The following is a 21,831-nucleotide window of genomic DNA, read 5'->3' as shown; positions in this document are numbered from 1 at the left end:
GGATATACACTTAAAAGTAGTTCTGTTACCATTATTTCAGTCTAAAAGAGCCACTTAAGAATGCCAAATGTTATTTTGTTCAAATGCCATGGTTAATTTAGTTTAAAAGCCTTTCTTTCAAAGCCACCTCTCTTCACAACAGTAACGCTCTGGCAGTGAATTAAGTGGTCTAGGATTCGATGAAACTGTGGCTAATTTCTGGTCCCAATCTGGAATGTAAAACAAATTAATGATTTATTTTAAGACTACTTAATTTTAACACACTGTCCTTTCAACAACAATTGTGTGCAATAACAAAATAAGGATTTAAGACAAAGGAATATATTTAAAAGATGTGGATAAAAAGGACTTAGAAAGTTATTTCTGTGGTTCAATCTCTGATTAAGAAACATATTATTGGATTATCCAAAATGTAAATAAAATGAAATAAATCATATAAATTTGCATTCTTACATTCTAATTCTAGACAACCCCCCCAACCCTTTAAGCCCTACATTATAAACAGGCCACTTTGTATCAAACTGCAGTTGTTACGTCCCTAAATTCATACCCAATGGAGTTCCCTCATGTCTTATAACCCCTTGTCTACAGTCACCGACAGTTCTGCTTATCTAAAGGTAAGGGTTCAGGGAGCTTGGGTTGAATACTGCAATACTGCATCTACACCGAATGAGCCAAAGTCTAGAATGTTTCAATAATAGCGATATAATAAAACTTTATCATGTACAGTTATATACCTTGTATTAGGTATTTTATTTACATTAACCCTAATATTCACAGTAATCCTCAGAGGCCCACTGATATTATCACTGCCTCAAAGAGATTAATTAACTTGCCCAAGTTTACAGGACTCATGAGAGGAGGAACCACATTTGACCCAGGATTATGAGGCCCCAAAGTCCCTAATTTTTTCGTTGTTCTTTCCACCTTCCACAGCACTTCAACAGCATTTCAAGAAATAAACATTTCTTGATATTAAGAACGGGTAGGGCTTCCCTGGTGGCGCAGTGGTTGGGAGTCCGCCTGCAGATGCAGGGGATGCGGGTTTGTGCCCCGGCCCAGGAGGATCCTGCATGCCACGGAGCGGCTGGGCCCGTGGGCCATGGTTGCTGGGCCTGCGCGTCCGGGGCCTGTGCTCCGCAATGGGAGAGGCCGCAGTGGTGAGGGGCCCCCGTACCGCAAAACAAAAACAAAAACAAAACGGATAACATTTCATTTACCCAGAGAATATGGCTAGAAATGCCATCTCTGAAAGATTTTTTTTTCCAGTATTTTTTTTATTTTCCAGATTTTTGTCACCTGTTCTTAATGCCCCACTACCAGTCTTGTTGCTGGTGTTGGCAAACCATCTTACATTTAGTCCAGTGGTTTTATGTGGGACCAGGTAAGAATATAATTGCCTCCACCCAATAACTGCATCACTGTTGAAAAAAAAAAGCAGCAGCAACATCTGAGGATGTAGCTAAGGAGGAAGATTACTGGCATCACAGACCTGGAAGGTGATTTGGATGCAGAACCCCAGATATGACACAGGGCTGTAGTGAGATGTGGGGTTGGTAAAAAGAAAGATTAATTGAAAGTCTAGATACAGGAGTTAACATCCCTATCCTGACAAGAAGAAAGCCTGACGACTAGGCATCAACTCCCTGGGCAAAATGCTAGAGGTTCTTCTCTAAGAAATGAAATGATCCCAAAGTAAAGAATCCTACATTCTGTTCCCTAGGGACCCCCCAGCACAGTAGTTGGTTCTTTATTCAACACCCTAAAGTGAAGTCTACCAGTTAATAAACACCCCCCAAGAACACAGAGTTACATATATATATATATATATACACATGTATGTATATATATATATATATATATATATATCCACTGTCTTAGTCTTAGTTGTGAACAGCCAATCAAGGATCACCAGAGAGTTGAAAAAATACTACAACATGAAAGACAAAAACCAAAATAAACAAAACAAACAGAAGAAATTATCCCAGAGGAAAGGGAATTCAGGGAACAGAAAAGAACCTAAAACAAGCTAAAAAAAAATTGCTCTAGCATTTGACAAGAGATGGGTCAAAATAATTAAATCCATAAACATGAAAAAGCAATCTTTCCAAAGCTCTTGGAAATTAAGAATGATTGCTGAAAATTAAAAATTTGACAGGATTTAGAAAAAATTCTGAAATATTCTATAGAGAAGTGAAAAGCAAATAAAATGACTTAAAAAAAAAGACATAGAGTAACAAATCAGGTCCATCATCTAACTAGTAAGCATTCTAGAGACAGAACAACAACAACAAAAAATTAGGAGTAGAGGGAATTATCAAAGAAACATTTTCACAGAGCTTAAGACCAGAAGCCTCCCAAATGAAAGCTCTGCTTATCTTTCTATTAGTTGTCATGTTCTTATCTGAGGCAGCCCTTTGTGTTTTAGGGATATGTGTTGAAATATTTTTTCCCAAGTTTTACTTTCGTTTTTTCAGTTTTTTGGGGTTTTTTCAAAAATTTTGTTCATAGTATTTTTAAAACTTTTAATTTGGTCAGATCTGTACGTTTTTCTTTAGGGTTTCCAAGTTTCTTGTTTTTCTTTAGAAGGCTCTAAGATTATATATTTTCCTATATTACTTTTATTACTTAAAACTTTTATAATTTAGATTTTTATTCTATTATAAATTTCTATTTTATATTGAGATTGTTTTGCTATCACTCTTTTTAATGTATTCTTTTCCCAGTGAAATGAAATGCCTATATTAAGTTCCCATATATGCTGCATCTATTTCTGGAATGCCTAGTCCACTTACCTTACGTATCTGTTCTTTCCCATGACAATATCACATACTCTGATTTTAGTAGCTTTATACTGTTTTAATATCCAGTGAGTAAAAACCTCCTCTCTCAACCCATTCCTTTCTCAAAAATATCTTAGGAATTCTTGCACATTCGTTTTTTTCACCTAAGCTTCAGTATAATTTTGTCCAGTTACAAAGAACACCATGGCAATTCTGACTGGAATGGCATTAAATTCATATACTCATTTGTGAAGGACTGACATCTTCATTAACAATATTAATCAATTAACATATAAAACATATATACTAAATAGGTCCTCTCCCCACTGAAATATCTTGTTCTGTCATTCATTTCCCTTCTACGAAGTTTCACGATTCAGAGTTTTGTTTTCAGTGGTTGTTCCATGCTCTCATTATGCCTCCTAAAGCATATGTATACATTTTGGCCTACATGGTTTGGTTGTTTGGCATCACCTTCCACCCAGTTTTTCTTGCCAACCTCATTAGCCTCAGCAGCCTCACCAGCCCCTCACTTACTTTGTTCAGTTGCTCAAACTTTCCAAATTATTTCCAGCCTCTGGGTCTTTGCATATGGACTACTTTGTACTTCGGCCACTTATCCTTTTGGACTGTTTAAATGCTATTTCTACTGAAGGCCTTCTCTGACCTTTTCCAAATTTAGGTTAGGTTCTCCTTCACAGCACTCTGGTTCTTTTCCATCCTGGCATATGTGTGTTTAGCATGCTTTCCTAACTACAATAAACTTTAGAAAGACTGTGTACTTGTCACCCACATACCTAATACCTGGCATATATACTTGCTCAACAAAGATTATTTTAATACAGTTGTCTATGATTTTAAAGACTGAACTGTATCTGAAGAACAGATCCTCTCAACCAGTTTAATCAGCAAACAGCTCACTTTTAAAGAGAAACAGGAGAATCACTCAAAATAGTCAAAAACATGTAAATGTGTATCAACATAAATAGGAAGGTTACACTCTTTTGGTACAAAAATAAGACCACTCCTGACTTGAAGAGAGGGTTCTTTACATTTGCTTCTGAACCATTACTAAAAATGTGTCAATAATGCAATGCTTATAGCCAAGATAATGCACTTTAAAAACTAATTGTTAATAAAAATATATCTAGTGAAGATAAAAGACATTTAGATCCTTTCAAAGATTCTATTTTTGTTCTCTCCTCACCTTACCCCCAGACTATAAAGATAAAACTCTTTCTTACATATACTAGTCGTATTACTATTACTTCTCTCATCAGAACAAAAATACAATACACAAAACATACTAGAAATAGTTGGTTCTTTTTAATCAGCTATTGATGGTATAATAAAATAAATTTAAGTGGCACCTAATTTAAACATTTAAAATAGTTCATTGAAGGATAATCTACAACACAATATGTTAAGCCAAATAGTCAAAATAACACCTCTTTTTTTTTTTTCAAGAAGAAATAAAGGCATGATCAACATTACGATCAACAAATTGGGTTCATTTGGACACTTATAGATGACTTTGTAGGCATGTTGGCAGGCACGATGTTGAAATACAATCCACTTGACTTATAAATAATGGTAAGATAAAAAAAGAAAACTACATTTCAGAATTCTCTGAAATTAAAGAAAAATATCCACCAAATATCACAACAGATCTTTTAATGACTAATTTTTTTTAACATTACAATTGCTGTTTTAGGGAACACTTTTTCTCTTTGAACATTTAACTAAATGTTCAATGTGTTAAATAATTTACAGAGAGAAATAAGTTTTGTGTTCTGTACAAATTAAAGGACCCATGAATATAACCCCCTCCCACTACCAAAGCTCAAATTTGCAATGGTCTCAGCAGAAAATAAACAGTTCACAATTTAAACAGAAGTTATAGCATTACAAACGTTTACAGGACTCCTCTCTTATTTTTTTTGAACAACAAAGATTACAATGACAGAACTGAATGATCAGAATGTAAAAATATCTGTGCAAAACTGCATTAATTGTTCTTACCATTCAATAGAGGTAAAACCTATGAACACACAATAACAATAATGAAGAAAAACTACATTGAAAGTAATTCTGTTAGATTTCAAACAACATGGATCATAGTATTACTAAACATTAAAAGAAAATGTGGCACCATGAGCAGCAGAAGCAACAAATGATTCGGCAATTATGCCAGCTAAGGAAGCTGACGCTGGAAAATGCCGAAGTGCATCTCCACACCAGCCATCCAACTTACAAGACTGGAAACAACTGTAGGGTTTAAAACTCACTTCAGTGTCTTTATTCTTGAAATTTGTAGATCATAAATGAAATATTTAAGAAAGTCCTTTCCCCCCTCTCAAGGAGTGTTTCTTGCATCACTTGGAAATCCTTAAAAGAGTTGAATCATAGACTCTCTGGATTTACCTACACCAATCCATTTAACTGGGAGAGGAAAAAAAAATGGTATAAGAATAGTATTAATTCATTTATAACATTCAATCTTTGAGATTAAAAGATCCCACACTTTTCTCAATGTCACCATTTAACTTTTCCCCACTGTGTCTTTTGCTATCTTTTTTTCTCTATTAGCAGATTATGCCAATTTATAAACAGAATGTGCAGTCAACATTTAGCACGGGTAGTTTGCCTTACTATTTCCTGTTTTCATCACACAATATTTACAACTATTCCATTCCTAAAGATTAGTATAGTAAAATACTGGCCCAAACCAGCAGAGACCTAAAGAACCTAAAGGTTCTTTAATCAGAGACCTAACTTGATTAAAGAACCTTTCATCAAGTTCCTAATTAACTAGAAAAGATAAGCATCTTTGATAAATGGATCATACTAAGAGGACACTGAAGTACCACTCTAACTTTCATATCTCACAAAAAGTAGAAATATCTGGAAAAGAATACTGTTTTAACTTGCACAGCCTGAGAACTTGGCTACTGTACCAGTCTAGGGGAATCTCTAATTGTCTGCACCACATGGGTAAAACTTTATGGCATTTTACAGATGTCATTGTTAAATTCATTGTTGTTTATATTTCAAAAGATGTTGACTAAGTGCAGTGAGCAAACATGCTTACAAGATTTGATCTCAAGCTGGGAAACACAGCTAGCAATACGGAAAAACATGATTCATGTTTGGAGATGAACCACAAATATAACGAACAATACAAAATCAGATTAAGTGCATAACAGATTTTATACAGAGGATACTTCCCACTCACTTCACTTTTTGTCTCTGAAATCTCTAACAGTGCATAAAAAAGGAAAGAAGCAATGTTTTAAAAGAAAGATTTCACATAATTAGTCATAGCCATAACTTGGTTATGCCTAACCTCTTGGCCAGCTTACATTTGTTTTTTAATAAAGAGTTTCATCCTTTATTCTTATATTTTTTAAAATTGAATTTCCTATTTTCTGTACCTATTATTTCCTAATATCTGGTCAAGAAACTCCCCCAACTCTCAAGGGTGGCTTAACCCGAAATGAAAAATACCAAAAACCATTTTTGGTGGTGGTAAAGACACAAAGGATTTGTTATTAAGAGGGAGAAAGGAATAAGAATCAATGTCAGAGGGTAAAAAACAGACTAACAGAGAATTAAAAGCAGGGTCAAAAAGGGCGAGAGGTAATCTCTTATCTTCAGGCATATGAAGGATTAGAGAAAGATGATTATATTTACTCTAGGGAATAAAATTATTTTATATTTCCTGGGCATTTGTGCAAATCGTGAGCACTCTATAAAGTAATAATCTGTTTTTTATCCTATTTCAAAAGTAGACAGTTAAGTCAAAAGTAGAAAAAGATACTTCTTCATAAAATATTTATATTTACCTGGAATTTGAAGCTCATCTTCAATAAATCGAACGTAATTTTGTGCATTAATAGGTAGTTCTTTAAAAGTCCTTGCATTTGATATGTCTGTGTTCCATCCTGGGAGAGTCTTATATTGAACTTCAACTTTATTTAAGACTTCTTGGTTTGCTGAACATTAAAGGAATAAGTATATTTGTCCATGGTGTACACTGCTTATTGTCAAACAACTTTTTGATATATCATAGGTTCGCAATCTCTTATACTTAGAGCCAGATACCTTTTGGAATTTAGAATTTTTCAGAATTTAGGAAGGTAAAACAGTGCACCATCTAGTATTTTATAATTAAACATATTTCTGCAGCAACAGGATTATTCACTCTAAGTGGGTAGATTATTAGTTCTAATAACATCAGTTCAAGTCAGGTTTTGCCATCAAATAGTTTTGGTGCCAAATTCACAACTTTCCACTTTTAGAGCTTTTTAGATTTCCACACTATGGATTAGGGATTGTGGATCTGTATAATGGCAGCAATCTCACAGAAAGAAGGTTTGCATATTTGCTGTCACCTGGGAAATCTATTGTTTTTGTGAATGTATACACAGGCTTTGCTGGAAATTTTCTTCATTATCTCACCTAACCAGTTTCTCTGTATTCCCTAATAGAAACCGAAAGGGTGCTGAAACAAGAACAGTTTCTTTGACTAGAGACAGTATGGTGGATGCTATGGTACACTGTCCAGATTTCCCTCTTCAGGATTCAGACACTCACTCCCCAGCTATGGGAGTACTGCCTGCTGAGAACTCACAGTTCAGAATCTCCCCAGCTGTCTCCCTGGAGCAGCCCATATCCAGTGACTTGTCAGTGTGGGGATACAAAAGACCTGACTACTTACCTTAATTAGGGACCACTCTGAAAAACTATTCTAGCCCCAGAGCTCCCCTATGAGATCAGCTAAGGGCTTTTCATGGAACTTCTTTGCAGTTCAACTTCTCCCTCTGCCTAATCCCGCTTCTTCTCTCACTCCCTTACAGATGTTGTTGCTCAGAGCACTTGCAAACAAACTATCTACATGTACATCTCTATATCAGAGAGTCTGTTTCCCAGGGAACCAAAAGTAAGACAGTTGGTACCAGGAGTGGTATAAGGAAGAAGGCTCTAAAATGGGATCGGATCTTGAAGCTGGATCATTGGCTAGCTGGCTGGCAATGAGGAGGATCACCAGTGGTAGACAGAGTATGGATAATCTCCGGCATGTTATAGTAGTGCAACTGTTAAAACTTTCATGGGAGGTGAACTGGGATGCCACGGTAGGAAGTAAAGCACTCGCAATACCTGAAGCACTGAGAAATGAGCACAATGGAACAACGGAATTGAACGGCTCTAGATGAATGCCGTTCATGAACTGGAGAAACACAATGAAAGATTAATGAAAACACCTAGAGAGAATCTCATCTCCTATAGCAGAGAGCAGGAAAAGCTGAGGATCAGGCTTAGGACTCAATCATACAGACAGCAGAGCTCCAGAGAAAGCTGAATTCTCAAATCCAGCAAATCTGCTATGACAAGGCCAGATCCTGTTTGAGAAAAAAGTGGGACCCTGAGACTTTGGATGAGACATCCGGGTTGAATCCCTAGATTCGCCGATGGCCTGCAGAATGGCCTACTACTTTCTGTTAAAGACGAAGGTTTCCCTTTGCTTGAGGATGATGCAGAAGCCTCTGTCTTGCAAGGCAGCTTGGGGCCCTGTCAGGGCCTACCTCTATCTCCCCTCCTGACCAGCAGACAATATCTAGGGTCAAGGTACAACATAAGTTGGCCAAGGATGCACGGGGCCTGCTAAAGGAGGAGAGGGGCTACATTCTGAAGGATCTGTAGGACTGAGCCAGCATTTACCAGCAGGAGCCAAAGAAGTATGTATGGAACTGGATCTTAAAGGTACTGGATCAAGGGGTCCTGCAGTTGGTGGAATAAAAAGTTTAGTAAGAGAGTATATTGATATGGAAGTTCTCTCCTATGATCCATGATACAAACGTGATGGAAACATACTGCTAGGAATGTTCTTGGATGCTTAGAGAAAGTGGTGAACCATACTGTCAGAACTGTTTGTGATAGATGATAGAAGAAGGAATCAGAAGACTCAGTGGGGCTTCTCCTTCCAGCCATGATGGAGTACATGGTTCTAGACGAACTTTTCCAGCATAAATAACTGTAAAACTGGACAAAATATATGACAACTCTTTCCAGGCAGTGGTCAATAAGCAGCACAAACTGTGGTTTCTGAGAGAAAGAAAACTCGTAAGCAATTCCCGAAACTACTCAACTCTCTGCCTAGGGACAATTTCCTGATCAATGAAAGTCAGGACCCTGGAGTCAGTAGAGAATGGTGGTCCCACTGACGTGAGAAGGAAGATATCCGATTTCAGGGAAGCTGAAGTAGCTAGAATCATCAAGGTTAAGTGTCAGACAGGAGGGAGCTATACAGACAGAGAGGGTACCTCCCCCAGAAGTCTGTGTGAAAGTCCTGTGGCTAAAGTTCAACCATACATGCAAAGAATGGGACCGTGGGAGGCTTACCAGATAGCAGTTGTCACATAGTTGAGTGGGACAAAGATTCTAGAGGTCAAGCAGTGCTGGTAAAAGGGAAGGAACAGGGTACACTGGAGCTCCAGCACTGCCAGATTGGAGAGATCTCTTTATACCTTGTTAACTCTCCTGGCATCCAGCTGAGACAACCGAAAGGCTGTTCATTAAAAGTAAAAACCATACTTTAGATTGAAATCTACTACAGACTCCCGCCTCAACACCCCAACAAAGCCTAAAACCAAGCTCTGCCAAGATCCACAGAGGAGACAATTTGGAGACTGTATCACATTAGGTTAGAGAGATCTGGGAAACACCTTGGGCTCTCCACATAACTATACTAACAAAGCATAAAACCAAGCTATACAAGGTTCAGGATGATCAGCCAGTAATTCAGCTGTCCCCTAAAAAAAGAATCAATACTCTTCAGAGTAAGACAACAGAATCCAAGTCTCTACAACATATTATCCACAATGTCCAATATTCAACCAAAAGTCATTAGACACAGAAACAGTGATCCACAATCAAGGAAAAGAATAGTCAAGAGAAACCAAACTGAAGATGGTCCAGATGTTAGCTAAAAAATAATGACTTTAAACATGTTTCTAAGAACTTGCAGCTCTCCTCAATTCCCAAGGACTGGTCACAAAACCTACCAGCTTACCAAGTTCCATTAAGCTAGTCAATATTCCTTCATTTGACATATTTCTAGTCTTACAGGATGACTAAACAATTTAACAGTTTCTATTTCTGGAAGCTGGAAACATTTTTGCAACTTCCTGAGTAACTGAAGAAATCATACAACTAAAGATACACCTGAAAAAACACATCGCCTCAAGTAGGTAATCTCCCTACATCCATCCACTTTAGACACAGAACAGAAGTTAGAAAAAAATCATTCCTGTGGCTTGAAGGACATAGTGGGTTAATGTATTAAGAGCCTACTTACCCTGACAAGCAGGGCTCTTTTCTCCTGTCTCACATTTCTCAAGGAAGGGAGGAATGCCTACAGAGAGGTTACTTTCAAAATAGGGACGATAAGATTCCGGAGCAGCATAACTGGGCTCAGTGGTACCATGTTTCTTCTTTCCTATTTTAAGTTTGAGCACATGCTTGCTGCGACCCAGCACCCAAATGCATAGCAGCTATGAAACAAATGCTAGTAAGTGAATGTACTTGCACTATTCACAAAGGGCATATCAAGTCTGTGGCTATATATCATAAATTATACAGAAGAGCTTTATGAATTGCTCTAATACATACACCAAATAATACTCCTTATACACAGCCTAAAAAAAAGAGTACCTGGGAAATGAGGTATAATTTCACCATCTAACTTGTATGCAACTCCAACTTTGATTTCCGTAAACATGTCCAAAATATCCAATTTGGTAAGTGCCAACCTAATTTTGGAAGAAAAGGTGACATTAAAATAGCAAATTCTTAAAGGCCCTAACAACTAACTTGATAAGGGAGTAAAGGAAAATTCATACAAAGCTAACAGTTCCAAAGCAATTCTGAAAACTGGTTAGGATTATATTTTAAAGCATGCCACACATAAAACACTACAGGGCAATATACTGATGTAATTTTTCCTCATAATAAAAACAATGACTTAACTGATCTACTAGCGGGTTACTTTTCTAATAATTATAGTAGATTTTCACTCTTTGATAGATCCACATCCTCTTGCTTAGTTTCTCAGGATCAACCAACACATATCCATAGAGGGCTGTCTGGAGTAAAGGATGCATCTTATGGCTGTGGGACACAGCAAAACTGACTATTCCACATGGATGACAAGATACATGTACATTTACACATATGCTATCAATCCTCATTTCTTCACTCTCCTTACCATCAATTCCACCCTTCTGGTCAGAAATTGTCAAAGGAGAGTGAGGAAACCACATCAAGGACCTCTTCAAGATACATCAAAATCTCCCAATAAACTGACAGAAAAACAGAGTTTTACAGGAAGATCTATAGCAATTAGATAAAATACTAGGTTTGAGATTCTTGCCCACACATTACTTTTTTATCCTTTATTCTGTTATTTGCTAGAAATTAAGCGTAATTAATACAAACATGAATACATTTTTACATTTACTTATGTGTATGTGTTAATAACAACTTTTACAGAGCATTTTTAGTGTGCCATGCAGCATGCTATATGCTCTCATCTAGTTTTCAAAATACCCTTTTGAAGTAGATAGTATTATTATCTAGATTTTAAAGATGATGAAAAAGGCACAGAAAGATCAACTTGCCCAAAGTCACACAGCATAATGCATGGATCTGAGATTTGAATCCAGAAGTCAGACGTCTCTCAAGCTCATCCACTAAACCACTGTTATACTGCCTCCCCTCTGTATATATACTCTGTTACTCCATCTATCTATCTACCTACCTTTCTACCTGCCTGTCTTACTTCCCTCTATACTTATATGCATGTAAGAGTATCGCGATTCTTTTCTCCCAACCTTGGATGTCTAGGAAAAAAACCTGGGGTCCCTCTCCTTATGTACCCTTCCCCTATATCCTGGTCCACTTCTACCCTGCACTGCAATTTCATTTGGGGTCTAAAGAGTGAAATTTTTCTATTAGTGCACTACCTCTAGTGTGCACTCCACAAAATTTAACCTGTGGTCATGAATTGTCATTTATGAAATAAATGTTTCTAAGAATACTCACGCAGTAAATCCATTAATCATGTGAGCATATTTGAGCAAAACAAGGTCCAACCAGCCACACCGTCTTTTCCTTCCAGTAGTTACACCAAACTCTCTACCCCTTGTTTGTAATAATTCTCCAATTTCCTAAGAAACAGAAAATAAAACCTTAGGACGAGAATACCAATGCTCTAAATCTAGTAGAAGTATACTTAAGATCATATAACAAGGCAAAGTTTCTTAGAGATAAACATCTTTCAGAAAATAAGTTGAGGATAGAATTCCACAGAGATGATAGATTTTATGTGAGGGAGGCATTATTTGAGATAGATCCACTTTTGGCTTCCCTTTTTACCACTATTTTAAAACCAAGAACATTTTTTATGTTATGTTACATTAAATGCTGCATATTAAAAACTAAGTTGTTAGTTAAGTATTTATTAAAATAGATAAGTTAGGTCAATTTGTTCTAAGAACTTTAGTTTGATGATTTTCCTGAAAACCACAAGGCAAACTCTTATCTAGTGGTTGCTATCACAATGTCCTTTTGAAGAGAACTGAGGTTGAAAACAATGCTCAAAGTTCTAAGCTACAGCCACTCCCTACAACCTAATTTTCCCATCTATGATCTATCTGTTCCTTAATTTACAGCTTTCTGATTAAAGCCATCATTTCATTACCTCACGTATTCTGACATAATTATAATTAATATGTTGCTCTGTCAGGTTTGAATTCCAGCCTTGTCTATCTGTGTGGCCTTGGGCGAGTTACTTCAGCTCTCCATGCCTCAGTTTCCCCATGTGTAGAATGGGGACGGTAATAGGACCCAGCTCCCAGAGTTGTTGTGAGGATCCAAAGAGCTTCTAAGTTTACAGCAATTAAACAGTGCCTGGCCCGAAGTCACCACCAAGTAAGTGTCGGCTATGATTAGACAGTGTCTGGAGATCATTTTCCTCAATCTTGACTCCTAATAAGCTCTTGGTGAAAGACAGTTGTTATTTTTAGCGTCTTTCTCCTCTACCATCTTAATCCCCTTCATAAACCCACCTGTCACTTAGCCTTGCAATTACAATTACCTTTAAGCACCCACTAATCCCTCCTCTTTTGTTGTCAGTCTGCTGCCACTAACAATAAAGGTGTATATAATTTTCTTTAATGTTGCTCTGATTACTCTTGCAAATTAAGTGAAATGCACAGAAGACAATAATTCATTAAGGGAAAAAAAAGCATGATCTTTTATTTTAAAACTTCTAACTTAGATTTACTGAGAAATAGGCTCACATTGTCTTGCTCTGTAGGAAAGGCGCCAATACCAACTCTAGTTGTATAAGCTTTCACAACTCCATACACTTCTCCAACATTTTGAGGGGGCATACCCAAGCCAGTACAAACACCTCCAACTGTACAGTTCGAAGAGGTTACAAAAGGGTAAGTTCCTAAAAATAGAAACAAATAGTAAAATCTACATAAATGATAGACATTATTTTAAAAATCCTGCATTTGAGTATATTCTAGGTATTTGAGAATATAACTGTAATCGCCCTGTCACAGCCTCAATGTTTTATTCCTGATTCCTTTTGTCTGTAGAGAGAGAAGAACATAGGTGGTTAAGCTACAGCTGTAGTGCTTATACGAGAGAGGCCCCTTGAGTACATGCAAGTACTCAGCTCTGTCTGGTAGGCACTCACCTAATAGACTGCTAAATAATTTAATGCCAAAACTCTGGTGTTATTCTACTATGCAGACTTATATATATTTAACACTCTCCTGTTAGCTTAAAGCAAATTTATGTTACTCCCCTGATACAAGTATTTAAGGTGCACCAGCAACCTGGAGTGACAACAGTACACTCAGAATTTTGTGGTATTCAGCATTTTCTGACCTTTTCATCTGTCTTCAGGGAATAATCCCAGAAACGACAAGAGTAAGCAAAGAGTGGTGTACTTGCCCCCCTCCCCAAACCCTGGCCCCAAGATCCTCTTCATACTTAAACTATTCACTATGCTAATTAGACACTGCTTTCTTTCCAGATTGGATAGGCATATTATGGTATCAAAAATACATATCTACTATACAGAAATACACTTTAATTGGCTTACTTGGAGTCAAAAGCCAATGAAATGTCAGTAAGAGCTGAGAATAATCAGATTTATCCTGAAAGATCATGTTTAGATGAAAAGGCCAACAAATTAGGCCAAGAAAGGCAGCAGTTTGAAGACGATAGCATTAACTTCTTGAAGGTGGAGGAAATGCTCTAAATCCACTCAGAATCTCACGTCCAGGGAGTTAATTAAACAGACTTCCATAGATCTTAGAATGTGCATGTTTAATAACAATGTATATTCGCTTCTGATTTTTTTAAAAAGGCTGAATTAAAGGTCCTTTCAAAGGATTCATCTAATCATCTTACAGTTCCAAGGAACTGAGGTCTGGAATTGAACCATAAACCAAACAACAACAACAAAAAATCACACTTTATAAAAACCCAAACCCACTGACCCAAATAGTGATTTCATTTTTCTAATGAACTGCAGAACTTAACACAAAATATTCCTCTTTTAAAAAAAGGGTTAGTATAAGATGACAAACTTTCATCATTCCTGAATATACAAGCGAAAAGCCTTATTTTAAAATCCTTTAATGCTAACGTTAATTATTTATATCTTAAGCAATTTAGGACTCAGTTAAGCTCCCCATAAATCATATCTCACTTACCAAAATCAATATCTAGTAGTGCTGCATTCGCACCTTCTACCAAGATTTTCTTTGGTGGTCCATGGAGAGCCTCATATAGGAAATAAACTCCATCTCTCACCATTGGTTTAATCCTTTCCATATAACTCTATGTACAAAGACAAAAACCAAGTTCAACATATACTAATAAATTTACAATGAAACCAATACGAGTAAAAATTACCTGACTTTGACAGTGAAAACTGACAAATGCAAAGTAGAAAGGGATTGGTGACAGTGCTCACCCTACTGCAACATTTGGATTGGCTTTGGTCTCTCATGCTGATTCTCCAGAACCAGAAAAGAGATACTATTTCAAGAAAAGTAGAGATACAATGAAATTCAAAGGTTCTCTCTCTCTCTCTCTCTCTCTCTCTCTCTCTCTCCCTCTCTCTCTCTCTCTCTCTCTCTCTCTCTCTCTATATATATATATATATATATATTTTTTTTTTTTTTTTTTTTTTTTTTTTTGTGGTACACAGTCCTCTCACTGTTGTGGCCTCTTCCATTGCAGAGCACAGGCTCCGGATGCGCAGGCCCAGCGGCCATGGCTCACAGGCCCAGCCGCTCCGCGGCATGTGGGATCTTCCTGGACTGGGGCACGAACCCGTGTCCCCTGCATCGGCAGGCAGACTCTCAACCACTGCACCACCAGGGAAGCCCCAAAGGTTCTATTTTAACCTCACTGCAAATAATGATGACAATCTTCCGAATAGCCAAGTACTCATACTTCATAAACCAGCTTTCAGGAAAATAAACAAGAACTGAATATATTACATTATGCTTTTATATTTTGTAGGTATTAGAAAAGCAGCATTTATAGCCCATATAACCATAAGCTGCATCAAGGTTTTTCTCAAAATGTGAAGGCCACAAGTGACACTGCCAAGCATGCAAGTATCAGTAATTGACTAATATTCTTTTATTCTTTTCCCATTGTATTCCATTACAGTAAAATACCTTAGCAGTATTACTAGTAGATAATATCAAATACTAACATACACACAAACATGATAAAACTTTCTCAAAACACGTTTAAAGTATTAATAATACTGCTTAATTTTAGGAATTCAATTAAAAATATAATATAAACAAGAGTTTCCCCAAGGCTTATAGTATAACTACAATAAAAGCTAGTTTCAACCATGTTTAAATATTTAGCCAGACTAGTATGGAAATTCCAAGATCCACTCATGAACTCACCTGAGTATGTTATACCTATTGATGAAAATATAATTCCCCCCTCGGCTCTAGTCCCCAATCTCATGCTTCTTCCTGTTTTAGTCCTTTTTTTTTAATGCCTGAAATGACCATACCATTCATCACAACCCTTGTTCCTTAAAGTCTTGGCTCAACATATAGTAGTCCCCCCCTTATCCTAGGGGGATATGTTCCAAGACCCCCAGGGGATGCCTGAAACCACAGAGAGTACCAAACTGTATACATACTGTGTTTTTTCCTATACATACATACCTATGATAATGTTTAATTTATAAATTCAGCACAGTAAGAGATTAACAACAATAACCAATAATAAAATATAACAATTATGACAATATACTGTAATAACAGTTACATAAATATGGCCTCTCTCTCCCTCAAAATATCTTACTGTACAGATTTAATGTCTTTTTCATCCTAAGCACTTATGCACTGTTATACTTTTGCAGTTTGAGGTTCAACAGCAAAATTAGCACAAAGTTCTTCTTCCTTCTTCACAATTTCATGCATAGAAGAAGATTCATTCTTACTGTAGACCTTACCAACTCAGCATATGATTTTTTCTCTTTCCTGATTAAGTTGAGAACGTTCACCTTTTCACTTAAAGGAAGCACTGTACGGCTTCTCTTTGGTGTATCCAAATTGCCAGCATCACAACTCTTGTGCTTTGGGACCGTTAGTAAGTAAAATAAGGGTCACTTGAATATAAGCACTGTGATACTATGACAGTCAATCTGATAAGTGAAATGGCTGCTAAGTGACTAATGGGTGGGATGCATTGGACAAAGGGATGACTGACATCTTGGGCAGGATGGAGCAGAACAGCAAGAGATTTCATCACACTACTCAGAAAGTCTCAAATTTAAAACTTATGAGTTGTTTTGCAGTTGACCATGGGAAACTGAAACCATGAAAAGTGAAACCAAGGATAAGGGGGGAATATTGTTTATCACCTATTAAGAATCTTCTTACCTAATTCTGGTCATTATTATTCACCTACTTTACTTTCATTCGGAACATGTATAAAATAGAATTGAAAAGATAGACCCGTACTTTAGCACGTAAATATTTCCAAGTTGCTAGTAATAAATTTAAAATATTTGTTGCATGACAGAATGAAAACAAAATGGCAGTCTATTCCAAGCAACAATCCATACACTGAAATCCAAATACCTAACATTTATAATGTTCCTTGGAGGTCATTTTTTTTTAAGAAATTCAGTGAGTGGCTAGGCCTAAGGCCTGCAACAATTCTAAAAAGACATATCAGGTATGTAAATTCCTATTCAGTTCTGGAATTGATGTCATACTTATTTAAGAGTGACAATCAGACACACGAGAAGCAGCTTGAAACTCACCAAAGATTTTGGAAATGGAAGGGTGGAGAGGATAGGCAACTTGACTACTGACTAACTCAGGCACCAGCTGTGGGCCTAATCTTTGGCCAATTACCTTACTTGTCTCTTAAGAGTACAGTGCTAAAGAAATTGACCCTATGGGGTACCAGTCCTAAATGGGCTGGTTAGTTTTATAAGTTATCATCTCTTACTTGTCCCTTTGTTGATCTATCCCCCAAATTCCTATGAGTGACTTTTATATAACACAAAGCTAGTCTTTTTTTTCTGCTCAAAAATTATTCAATAGCTAAACTCCCTATCACTGCATATAAGACCAGCATAAGACCTATGATTTGCTCCCTACTTGTCTAACTTTATTTTCAGGTACTTTATTCTTGCTCCCTGCTCCCCACTCAATATTTTGTTTAAGCTACATCATGTAAAGTTACTCAAACATGCCACATCCTTTTAGGCTATATGCTTTTAGACTTAAAATTACAAATTCACTTCACCATTTCTTACCTATAATACTTTATACATATCTGTGTGGCACTTATTAACCACATGTTCTTCAACCTTATATTTTCAGTTCCTAATACAAAGACTGAATGAATGAAAGATCTAGATGCCAATTTGGCAAACGAGTTTTAAAAAGGACATTATAAATGTCAGAAAGCATTACCTTGAGTTTTTGTAATTCACCTTCAATGTCTATTTCCAAAGTGGGGTATATAGATTTGTACTGGTTAGCCAAAACTTTGAACCTGAAAAATATAGATAAATCAAGACCTCAGCTCTGTTTAAAAATATTCTGAATAATTTCATTTGATTCAAATGGTTTCCAGAGATAAGTGGTCTTAATAACAATCCCCAAACTGAAGTTACACTCTGAGAAATAGAATCTAATAAAGAAGATCAGTCATGTGAATAAATGATACACTCAAAATATTTTCTACTGATAGGGATATCAACAATATAATTAAGGTGAGGGGTGGGAGGAGCAGGGAATGACTGAAATCTGTAACCACAAGACTTAAATCGAATTAACTATATTGCACTGCATGAAAGACAAAAGGAGATGGTCTAAAATGACACTTTTAAGAGAGACAGAGGCAGGCGTTAGCAATTTGCCTCCAGTATTCTCAGTGGAGGTGTCCTAACAGTGCAGACAAACTGCTGACTGAAAATGGATACAGCGAGTGATCTTTGATGCCATCTGTTATTAGATGTGACCAACTAACACCTCATCACTGAGTCACCATACAGTTTTCGGATGATTATCAGGTTTCCCATGGAGATTTTTCTACAGAGATTAAGTGTCAATGGGGCATTTCTATTTTTCAAGGTGAGCTTGATAGCAGTAGTTCACCAGTGCCTGAGAGCCTAATTATTTCCAGGTGGGAGGACACAACAGCGTCTTTAGACCTGAAAATCCGAGGACCCTAGGCTGTAGTGACCCCACCACAGCACTGCCACATCCCCCTGGAAGCATCTCTATTTCTCAGTAAAACATTCCAAACTCCAATCCTTAAATATAATTTTGGCTTTGTCTTTCTGAGGTACTGATATGATATCAACATAATGTTGTTTTTGTGAAGTTAATTTCAAATTAAGGACCAATTCAAATGTAATAAAAAATAACTTTAATATTTCAAATGAAACAAAAAAGCCAACTACCACTACTCAACTAGAATACTGATTTTTATCAATCTGCATATTGGGTTTTAAAAATCCTAAAAATCCATTTGCTCTTTCCATTTTGAAATACAAGGTAGTTACCTCTCAGAGAAGCCATCAAAGTCAGAAACAAGATCACACATCCTGAGTCCACTCCGAGCAGCTTTGGAAGAATAAACTGGGCCAATGCCCTTCTTTGTGGTACCCAAACTTAAAAATAAATCAAAACAAGCTCTGAGTTAGAAAAGAAAGATGCAGTTCTTATGGTCAGATCAACACAAAGAATGAAATTTTTATGCTATTTCCTTTAAGTTTATTTTCACAGTCTTATTGATTTTCTCTGAAATCTAAACAGGATATCCTAATAGTTATTTTTCTTAAACTTCTGGCGTAAAATTTAAACAAAAAAGACTAGATATGCTTAAACTGCACATACACACACACACACAAACCCATACTTTTTTCCTGCTTGTTCTTGTCTCTGTTGTTCCTGGATACCATCAGCCGCTTGATGAAAATCAAATACTGAGGAGGAAAAAACAAAATCAGTTGTTGTTGAGACAAAAGTAATACAGGAAAGCAACATATATTGCATTTTAAATTACTGAAGTTATAAATTCCTTAAGCCTAATTTCTTTATGACAAATTGAATGGATACATTTTAAAAAGCAACAATAATGGTGGGAGTGAAGATGATAATGCTAACTGGTATATTAATATGAAAATATGCCTGATCATTCCTATATATTGCAATCTATTCTATTTTTAAAAATGAGTCCTTAAGAGAGTAATTCTGGAGTACCCTACCCTACAATTCTATAAAGCTCAGTTTACTAAGATATCCTCTTAAAGTTCTGGACTCCAGAAATCTTGGGATCATGTTAATTATCTTCCTTTTCCTCACTGGTCCCAAGCTTCCATCATCTCTTACTAAAGCTGTAGCCTCCTAATGAGTGTACCTATTTCCACTCTTGGACACCTCTAATTCCTACGTTTTAATGCAGCCACAGTCATCTTTCCAAGACACAGATATATCACCACTGTTGTCTTTAAAACTCTGTATCTTTCTAACGCTTAAAAGGAAAAGACAAAACTATTTTACATGGGCTCCTTGTATAGTCTGTGCCCTTTCATCTTACACTGTGCTCTGCCCCCTTTCTGCCCTCCCATACCATCATACAGGCATTCTTTTAAGTCCTTGGCTCCAAGCCATATGCTTTTCCCGTCTGAATAAGACTCTATGCCTTCTCTCTTCTCTCTCCCTCTCCTCCTCCCCTTCCCTCTCTGTACTGTTTTCCCCAGATTACATGAATTTACATTCCCACCAACAGTGCACATCCTCACCAACACCTGTTATCTCGTCTTTTTTTTTTTTTTTTTGCAGTACACGGGCCTCTCACTGTTGTGGCCTCTCCCGTTGTGGAGCACAGGCTCCGGACGCGCAGGCTCAGCGGCCATGGCTCACGGGCCCAGCCGCTCTGTGGCATGTGGGATCTTCCCGGACTGGGGCACGAACCCATGTCCCTTGCATCGGCAGGCAGACTCTCAACCACTGCGCCACCAGGGAAGCCCATATCTCTTGTCTTTTTGATGACATTCTGACAAGTGTGATTATCTCATTGTGATTTTGATTTGTACTTTCCTAATGATTAGTGATGTTGAGCACTTCTTCATGTACCTGTTGGTGATCTTTAATGTCTTCTGTGGAAAAATGTATGTTCAGTTCCTCTGTTCCGTTTTTAAATTGTTTTTTTCTCTTGTGTTGTATGAGTTCTTTATATATTTTAGATATTAACCCCTTATCAGCTATATGATTTGCAACTATTTCTCCATTCTGTAGCTTGCCTTTTCATATTGTTGATGGTTTCCCTTGCTGTACAAAAGTTTTTTTAGTTTGATGTAATCCCATTTGATTATTTTTGCTTTTGTTGCCTTTGCTCTCAGTGTTAAATTTAAAAAAAAAAAATCATTATGAAGACCAGTGTTATGGAGCTTAGCATCTATGTTTTCTTCTATGAGTTTTATGGTTTCAGGTCTTAGGTTCAAGTCTTTAATCTCATTTTGAGTTAGTTTTCGTGTATAGCCTAAGATAGTGATCCAGTTTCATTCTTTTGCATGTAGCACTCTAATTCTCCCAACACCATTTATTGAAAAGACTATCCCTTCCCCATTGTATATTCTTGGCTCCTTTGTTGTAAATTAATTGAATACATATGTGTGGGTTTATTTTGGAGCTCCTTATTCCATTCCATTGATCTGTGTGTCTGTTTTTATGCCAAAGCCATACTGTTTTTTAAATTACTATAGCTTTGTAATATAATTTGAAATCAGGGAGCATAATGCCTGCAGCTTTATTCTTTCTCAAGATTGCTTTGGCTATTTTTGGGTCTTTTGTGGTTCCATACAAACTTCACAATTGTTTTTTCTATTTCTGTGGAAAATGCCATTGGAATTGCACTGAATTCCAATGTAACCGAACACACTGAATTCCAAATGCACTGAATCTGTACAGTGCTTTGGGTGGTACAAACATTTTAACAATATTAATTCTTCCAATTCATAACCATGGAATATCTTTCCATTTATTTGTTTCTTCTTCAGTATCTTTCATCACTGTCTTATAGTTTTCAGTGTACAGGTCTTTCACCTCCTTGGTTAACACAGTACCCTTTTCAGGTACTAGAAGGCTCTGTATAATAAGGTACATGCTGATTAAAGGAGTAAAATATGTGTATACCATTTGTGCCACACCTTCTATATTATGTGGTATGTTAAAATGTTTACTTTTTTCTATGACATGGATTCTAAACCTTGGCCAATAGATCGCTATTATATACTATAACGATTAGTTCATTACGATGTTCCTATTTTGGTGCCCAGCCTAGCCTTTCTCATCTATGTTTGAGAGGCCAGAATAGTTCTTAAGAGCTGTTTCACTAAACTCAGACTTTGCAAATCAGTTAGGACAAGATTGAGACCTTGGAGTACACCACTTCTTTT

General features: G+C 36.8%; 1 protein-coding gene across 1 annotated transcript in view; it reads right to left on the bottom strand.

Moving 5' to 3' along the window:
• Nucleotides 1–4,071: 4,071 nt before the first annotated feature.
• ADSS2 (adenylosuccinate synthase 2) overlaps nt 4,072–21,831 on the bottom strand; it is a 40,849-nt gene continuing 23,089 nt past the window's right edge. Inside the window, exons 5-13 of the mRNA XM_082612860.1 lie at nt 19,290–19,356; nt 18,934–19,041; nt 17,837–17,918; nt 14,579–14,705; nt 13,145–13,299; nt 11,886–12,010; nt 10,497–10,594; nt 6,629–6,778; nt 4,072–5,225 (exon numbers count right to left, since the gene is read on the bottom strand). Coding sequence (XP_082468986.1) covers nt 5,173–5,225; nt 6,629–6,778; nt 10,497–10,594; nt 11,886–12,010; nt 13,145–13,299; nt 14,579–14,705; nt 17,837–17,918; nt 18,934–19,041; nt 19,290–19,356 — 965 coding nt within the window. The 3' untranslated portion in view covers nt 4,072–5,172. The remainder of the gene's footprint in view (nt 5,226–6,628; nt 6,779–10,496; nt 10,595–11,885; nt 12,011–13,144; nt 13,300–14,578; nt 14,706–17,836; nt 17,919–18,933; nt 19,042–19,289; nt 19,357–21,831) is intronic.

The sequence above is a fragment of the Mesoplodon mirus genome (genome assembly GCF_964341445.2).
Source record: "Mesoplodon mirus genome assembly, chromosome: 3".
In the NCBI taxonomy this organism is placed as follows: domain Eukaryota; kingdom Metazoa; phylum Chordata; class Mammalia; order Artiodactyla; family Ziphiidae; genus Mesoplodon; species Mesoplodon mirus.
Note: the sequence above shows the minus strand (reverse complement) of the source record. Positions and strands in the feature narration are given on the sequence as shown.